The following is a 7510-nucleotide window of genomic DNA, read 5'->3' on the forward strand; positions in this document are numbered from 1 at the left end:
AAGATACGTACTGTCGAACAGCGGGCCCTCCCCTGCGTGCGCTCAACTCACTCCCTGTGAGGCCGCAAGCCAGGCCATGGGTCAGCAGTCCACAGGGCGTCCACAGTCCAGGAGCAACCACACTTGCTCCTTTTCAAGAACCACACGGCCACCCTGCCTCACTGACAGCCATCAGTCACCCCAGAGTACTGCAGACCTAAAGGGAGAGCCTGAGCAAAAAGCCAAGTGTTTCCGTTGGTCATGTTTTTTCAGTTCAGGATTTTGGTTGTCCTTTACTACTTCCCTGGGAAGTTTTATCGCCAGCTGGACCCATGGGAGTGAAAAGGCCTCGGGGCCTATGGCGGCCCCGGCCCCCAAGCTGCTGGCACTCCTGGGCTGTGTCAGGGAGGCACATCCAAGACCTCTCCCCCAGTGTCTTCATGGGACGGTGCGGATTCCACCCTCACGTGTGCAGTAAGTCGAGCTCATGCTCAGTTTCTTGGATCCTAAGTCTGCTCCGACTGTTGTTGCCTTTGGTCTTGGAGACTTGGCATCAAGGTGCCTATTAGATGCTTGGACATCACCTTCCATAGCTGCAGGTGCCATGACGGCGTCTCCCTTCAGCCGGCTGACAGTGCCTCACACAGCACGCTCGAGGTCATCAGGACACTGCCCTCCCGCGGCGCCTTTAGCCTCGCCCGGGCCAGGGTCTACCCTCTGGCCCAGGCTCAGGCCCAGAGCCCCAATTCCAGGTGAGGCAGAGGGAGGAGGTTAGAGGGCAAAGGGATTCAGCTTGGGCACCTGTTTTAGCTTCTCTGGTGCCCAGGCCATGGGCAAGGCAGTCGGTAAGCAGAAACTCAGGAAGTGATCATTCCCAAGTGCCAAGAAGGTTGCTGGCCCAGCCTTCAAACAGACAAGGAGAAGTGCAGCTACCTTTGTTTAAAAGAAAACAAGCCACGCTGTATTTTAACGATGCGTCCCATGCCTAGAAAATGAACTATGGAACGCACGCCGGGGCGGGGGCGAGTGCTGGAGAGGGACAGAACCAGGGTCCAGGGCAAACCAGGAAGCCCCCGAGGGCCAGCGCTTTCTGACCAGTAGAGGCAAGGGCCGGCACCTGGCGCTGGCCGCAGAGTGACAGTCAACGCCGCTAGAGCAGAGGACCTCAGCCACCCTGCTCAGCAACAGGGTGGCAGGATGCTCAGAAATAGGAAAAGCCACGCTCTGAAGAGAAATGAAATGCTCCTCCCAGACTGCGGCCTACCCATTAGGAACACATGCTTTTTAAGTCTGTTTCTTCACGAACCCAAAGTAGAAGGGCCTGAGCTGTGAATGCGGCCACAACATTCTGTGCCAACTTATTCCCAAGCCTGGGAGATGCAAGCAGCCCCGTGATGGGGACACGTCATGCGGGAGATCACTCCATGTGCGTCTGGGTGCCAGGCCCAGGCGGCCGGGTTTCTGGGGTTGGCAGAGCAAGCCAGGCAACAACCTCACACCCCCTCATTGGCCTCGTCCACTCCTGGCATTTGGGATAAACATCCTCTCTCGGACACGCTCTTCTCGTGCGCCTAGGCCACCTGCTCAGGCCCACACCGCCCGCCTGTCTGCCATCCTTCCTTCCTGCCTTGACTGTGCCTCAGCTGCACCCACCACTACTTGTTAACAGCTGCCATCCACACTGAGGAAGCCTCTTCGAGCCCAGGGAGTGGCTGAGGTGGGGCTCTGCTGTGCACCTGCTCCCTGGGGCCCTCCCAGCAGTGGCTGGTGGGCGTTCTGCTCTGCCCTTCTTGGTCATGTTCCAGGGCCTGCAAGGAAGCTCAGCCCAGTAGCCAAGTGGCTCCTTGCAGACGTTATCACTGGGTCTGGCCCATCGACCCGAGGCTACCGTGAGAACTTCTGACCCCTAAGATCAGAGCAGTCTTCCGGTCCCAGAGCTTCCTGCACGATTGTGTGTGGAACCGACCAGGAGATTCCACCAGAGCTGGGTTAAACCATTACCACCAATGGCCTCCCAGACCAAAGGCTGCCACCCCTGACCTCTACAGCCAACTCCTCCTCCACAGAAGCTCTGCCAGGCACCGAGGAGGGCCAGTCTGCTGGGGGCTCCCGGGCCCTGGGTCAGGCTGAGAGAGGAAGAAGGGTGTGAGGATGCAGGGGCAGGGGGGTGAGCCTTGCAGGGCAGTGTCTGGCCCATCCTGCACCCCCACACTGGGAACCCCCAGCTTTCTCACATGGGCATCTGGGGAGCCAGGGTCCCTAAGTGCAGCCACATCAGAGCAGACTTCCTCATGCAGCACCTTCCCGGGGGCATCCACAGCCTCCTTGGGGGCTGGCCCTCTGCTGATGCCATCCCCTCGTGGACGCAGCGCGGGCCTCTCTAGCTGGACTCTGCTCACCTGAACCATCTGCTGTTTCCACGGAAATCCCATCCCCAGAGCCCAGCAGACATCAAAGCCGCAGGGGCTTCTGGGCTAGGGGAACCACCGGGAGGGCGCACCCTCGCTCACCCTCACTCCAGCTGCGGAAGCCTCACCCTGCTGCCAACACCTCTGCAGGAACTGGGACCTACAACGGGGTTAACCCACATTTTCTTCCAAGTCTGTCCCGGCGCATGTCAGCTGTCTGCTACCACCGTGCACAGTCATTCTGTGCAGTGACAAAACTTTTCTTACTAAGTGGTTTAAAAAGTTACCTCAGCCTTTTTTCTTTGCTTTTAGCTGGAAAGAGCTTGGATACTTACAAAATGGAAATCAAATAATTTTCCTAAATGAATGTAACAGTTTAAATCATACTGTTAGGAAAGCAATAAACGCTGTCAACAGTGAAGAAAAATTTTGTTCCTTGTAGTAATAAACAACGTCTGACACTTTGGAATGCCTGTCGCGTCTCATGACAAACCCGCGTCTTTACCGGCAGTTCTTCCACTGCAGAGCTGCGTGGCGGCCGTGAAGACAGAGCTGGGCAGCGCGTGGAGGCTTCTCCTGGCTTCTGAGTAGGAAACGCGTGGTGAGCACGAATCTCGAGAGTCCTGCGGTGTCCGGGTCTGCACACACGGGGTCTTGTGCGGCTGGCTCACCCACGGTGGCCAGAGCATGCCTCCCCCAGCCCCAGATCCTCACTCGGGAGCTACGGTGTCTGCAGGCAGCGTGGGACCAGGGCTTGTCACAGCCTGTCAGTGAATGGAGGACACAAAAATAACCGGAGAGGCAGGCTCTGCCCTCGGGGAGCGCACAGGCGACTTTTTAAAATGCAAGCGTTCATGTAATTAAACGTCTCCATTTCCGTCTCTCAGGAAGCGGTTATTCGATCTCCTCCTCCCCAGCCAGAGCTCTGTAAACCTGCGCCTCTCACGCCTCAGTGATGCCTCTGAGTCCTGCCTCTATGGGTGGCTCCCCTGGGTAGCCTACAACCAGTCAGGGCTTGGAAGGGCTCTGGGGGTTCAGACAAGGAAAACGAGGGGCGTGAGCTGGGCTTGGGGAAGCTGGGTCACTGTGGTACCTGCATGACCCTTGGCCGTGACCGTACATCGGCTTCCAGCAGGGACTGCTTGTGTGCCTCGGGACACCACTGTCAGCAGGGTCCCAGTGACCCAGTGTGGCCAGGCCCCAGATGGCACTGCTGCAGCTCTTGTCAAAGAGAAATGAAGGTGACGGCAACACGTGCCAGGAGCCACGTGGGTTACGAAAATGAGACTGGCCTCCAGGGCCCACGGCCTCCAAACAACACTCTTTAACTGCCCAGGAGAGCAGCGGTTATTAACAAGTTCCTTCTACGCACAGAGGAAGGCAGGCTGAGGCTGTGTTCACCACAGCTAGAGCTCGGCCCCTTCTCCATCCCCCAGACCTTCCAGGGGAAGGCAGAGCATTCCCTGATGAAAGCACATGGCACCACCTTCTCACTGCAACACCCGAGGGCCACATCCAGTGCAGTGTCTCACTTGGTTACCTGAATGTCACGTGGAAGATGGCTCCTGAGGGCACCCTCCAGCTCCCATGCAAAGTCCTGGAAGGGGTCTCTCTCACCAAAGGCATCTTGGCATTTGGTCCCTCAGTGACTTTGTAACTGTCACCTAGCCAATGACATCCTGCTGACACCAACTCAATTTAAAAAAATCAGATGTCAAACTACAATCAACACTGCTCTCATCTAAAAACAAACACAAAGTAACTGCCTGACAAGGATTTCTAAGTTCAACGGGTAGTTCCCTTGATGATCATTCCATCCAACACCCTCCCCCCACTTCCCCTACCAACCACCAAGAAAGCCACCACTTGTGGCCAATTCCTCCAGTTCATCCTCACACAGAGCATGGCTTAAGTGGGAAGCAGGGAGAATGGAGAACAAGACAGTTCATACCTAACATCCCACAAAGCTCTGCGAGGAGCCGTGGCCCTGCTGCCAAGTGAACTGGCCAGACTCCTCACCTTGCACGTCTGCCCACCCTCCAGGGAGGGGTCAAGGGGCTGTGTGGGAGGGCTGGAGCTGAGCAAAAGGCTTCCTAACAGCCAGCAGCTCACCACACCAAGGAACCAGGCGAGAAGGCAGCACCGAGGATGGCGTGTCCCCGCGGCGCTGCGCCAGCAGCTCCTGGGACACAGAGGCCCTGGGCTTTTGTGCCGGCCGCTCACGCCCTATGGCGGCTATCTGGACACCGAGTGGTTCGGTTCCGTAAAACTGGGCTCCAGCAGACAGGGCAGAACACAGGCCCTCGGGGCAGGCACAGCTCTGCAGAGGAGTCCACCATTCTGCGTGTTGTTCCATGTCCCCCACAGTTCCACATTTAAGGTGCGCTGTCAGTGTTTGAATGACGGCCACGGCAGCCACTCCGTGCTGCGTGCTTGTCTGTCTCACCCCCATTGGTTCTGATCAGCATCTTTCATTCAAACTAGATCTTCAGCAACAAAAACAAAATACTTTCTGTACTAGACAGTGTACAACAAGTTTCTTCCTCTTGGCTTGTCATTTTTCTTTCAACCTGGTTGATTCAAAAGCATGTTTCCTTGGAATCCCACCTAATTAGTGACAGGCTCCTCTGGAAGAAAAACAGTCTCTACTAACAGACGTCTCTACTAACAGACAACTGCATGGAAGCCACCAAGATCTTTCCACTCCTTCCTCCAAAAGCAGGAGGGAAGAAAGAACCAGCCACACAACGGGGTCCATCTTCTGGATGAGGAGCCGAGGAGCCTGGGCGGGCCTAGGCAGAGGTGTGGGGGCGCAGACCCAGCCGCCTGCGCTCCGGCTTCTCAGCCCTGCCCAAGCACCCCCCAAGCCGCTCAGTGCAGAGTGTGAAGCACCCTGATGCCCAGCACTCAAGACATAGTGCCCAACTGGCTGCCAAAGCCTCACAACACAAACCCAAGCTGCAGCCCTCAGGGCAGATGGGGAGGGCCAGCGCCTGCAGCCTCACCCTGGCCGCACTGCCACCCACGTCTGGACGCAGCGGACAGGTGTCCCAACCAGGCAGCAGGCAGTGCCCAGAGCCTTCCCCTTTCTCATCAGCTTTCCCATCAAGTGAGAATGGAAGTCTCAAGTGAGGTCACACCCATGGCAGTGGGCAGGGCCCTCAGGGCCAGTTCGAGTGCCACCTACCCATGCTTCCGGAATACCTGGCTGACCAGGGAGCTCAGTATGTGCCCCTGCTGGGGAAGAGCGGGCCAAGTGCCTGAGATGATCCTCAGAAGCGATAATTCTGAAGCCGCTGCCCCAAGGTGACCTGGGTGTTGCTGGTCCCACCTGGAGCGTGAGGACAGAGTGGCCGAGGGAGCACGGAGGTGCTCGCAGGTGCCCACCGTCCAGTCAGCTTCTAGCCCTCTCCCAGGGGCACTCCCACCTGCCCAGTGCTGGCTCCACCAGGAGGGGAGTCTCCTCACCACCCTTGTTTTCGATCCCACCTAAGAAATGGGACGACACTGGTTATGTCAACCCCATCATAGAAAACTAAAGACCCTATATTCCCACTATGGAAAATTTAAGATACACAAAACACCGCACCAGGTGTGGTTTCAATGCTCACCTTTTGATCCCAATTATGCAAATCAGAATTGGCCTTCAGTCTCGGACGGTAGCACGCCTCGGTCGGGGGTGAGCGCACCACAGCCTTCAGGGGAAAGGGGGCCGCAGCTCTGGAGCCAAGAGGAGCTGGATGGTGGCAGCCGTGTGGGGACGGTGGGAGCCCTTGCCCTCCAGACTCCCTTCCTGTCATTTTGCAAATGCCAACCCTAAGCCCAGTGGGGACAGGGACAGGGATGGCCCCACACTGCCCCCTGAAAGACCGTGCAGTGGCTGGGGAGCCCCCAGGAGTGAGGCTGCGCTGCACCTGAGGAGCCTCCTGCCACGAGACCTGCGAGGAGCAAGCCGGCAGCGCTTCACACAGACCAGAACCGGGAGGCTGTGCCCTGGCCACAGCTACGTCCGAGTTTCTGGGCCTCCAAGGAAGATCCGGGCATGAGGATGCACAGGCAGCAGGGCCTCTTCTGGTTTCACAAGGGGAAAGGCCCAGGAAGCACAGCATATTCCAGGGTTTCCAGCGCAGAAACCTACTTCCCGAGGGCCCCTCGTGTCCATGGTTCCACCCTCCGGTGCAGGGCGGCCTTGCCCTAGGCCCAGCCCTGACCCCAGCAGGACTGTGGTGTGCCCAGGCCGCACAGAAGACAACCTTCTCGGTGGTCTCGTTTCAGGTCCATTTTATTTTACACAACACACAGGCTGCTGAGGGAATCCACCTGCACCGCACTTGGTTTAACTTGCAGCCCAGCAGGGCATGAGAGACTAACTCACGGGAGCACGTTTACACCCCTTCAGCACCTTCTCCTCCTGTTCGTCAGGGCACAGGATGCCGAGAGCGTCACCCAACATGGCTGGGTCCTGAGCAGACGCTGGCACAGCACTCTCCAGGCGCCCCGGGCAGGGGCTCTTCAGATGCGCAAGGAGGAAAGACAGACACACATTCAATCACAGGGGAGGCCTGTGTAGGAGTTTAGAGAAACAGACCACAGGAACGGCACTCACTACCAAGCTGCCCAAATTACTCCAGGCACCACAGCGTTTAAGAATTTAAGCTTGCCTCACAACATCTACAGAACAAAGCTGAATTCTACTAGAAATCCAATCAACATGAAAAGCCTCTCACCAACACCTGGCAGCTGTCACCCGTGAGCCCGGGCCGCTCACCTCAGTCCTCCGCGCTGCTCTCCTCTGCACTGTCCTCGTCCTCACAGCCACCCTCGGCGCCCTCAACCTCCTCCTCACTGTCCTCTTCCGAGTCCGTCTCCTCCAGCCACTCTTGAGTTTCTTCAAAAGCAGAATGAACACATAGAAGTCAGCACGGCCTGGGCAGACCAGGGGAGCTGCGGGACGGTGGTGGCCACTTCCTGGGGAGATGCCATGTTCTTAAGAAGTCGGCTGGGTGCAGTGGCTCATGCCTGCAATCCCAGCACTTTGGGAGGCTGAGGTGGGCAGATCATGAGGTCCGGCGTTCAAGACCAGCCTGACCAACAATGGTCAAATCCCATCTCTACTAAAAAAA

At 57.4% G+C, this 7510-nt stretch overlaps 1 protein-coding gene across 1 annotated transcript in view; it reads right to left on the reverse strand.

Moving 5' to 3' along the window:
* Window positions 1-6759: 6759 nt before the first annotated feature.
* The window catches only part of KLHDC4 (kelch domain containing 4), a 60742-nt gene continuing 59991 nt past the window's right edge, over window positions 6760-7510 (reverse strand). Inside the window, 2 exon segments of the mRNA XM_017543685.2 lie at window positions 6760-6897; window positions 7156-7275. Of these exon segments, the coding sequence (XP_017399174.1) occupies window positions 7157-7275 (119 nt within the window). The 3' untranslated portion in view covers window positions 6760-6897; window position 7156.

The sequence above is a fragment of the Cebus imitator genome, unplaced genomic scaffold, assembly GCF_001604975.1.
Source record: "Cebus imitator isolate Cc_AM_T3 unplaced genomic scaffold, Cebus_imitator-1.0 Scaffold159, whole genome shotgun sequence".
In the NCBI taxonomy this organism is placed as follows: Eukaryota; Metazoa; Chordata; class Mammalia; order Primates; family Cebidae; genus Cebus; species Cebus imitator.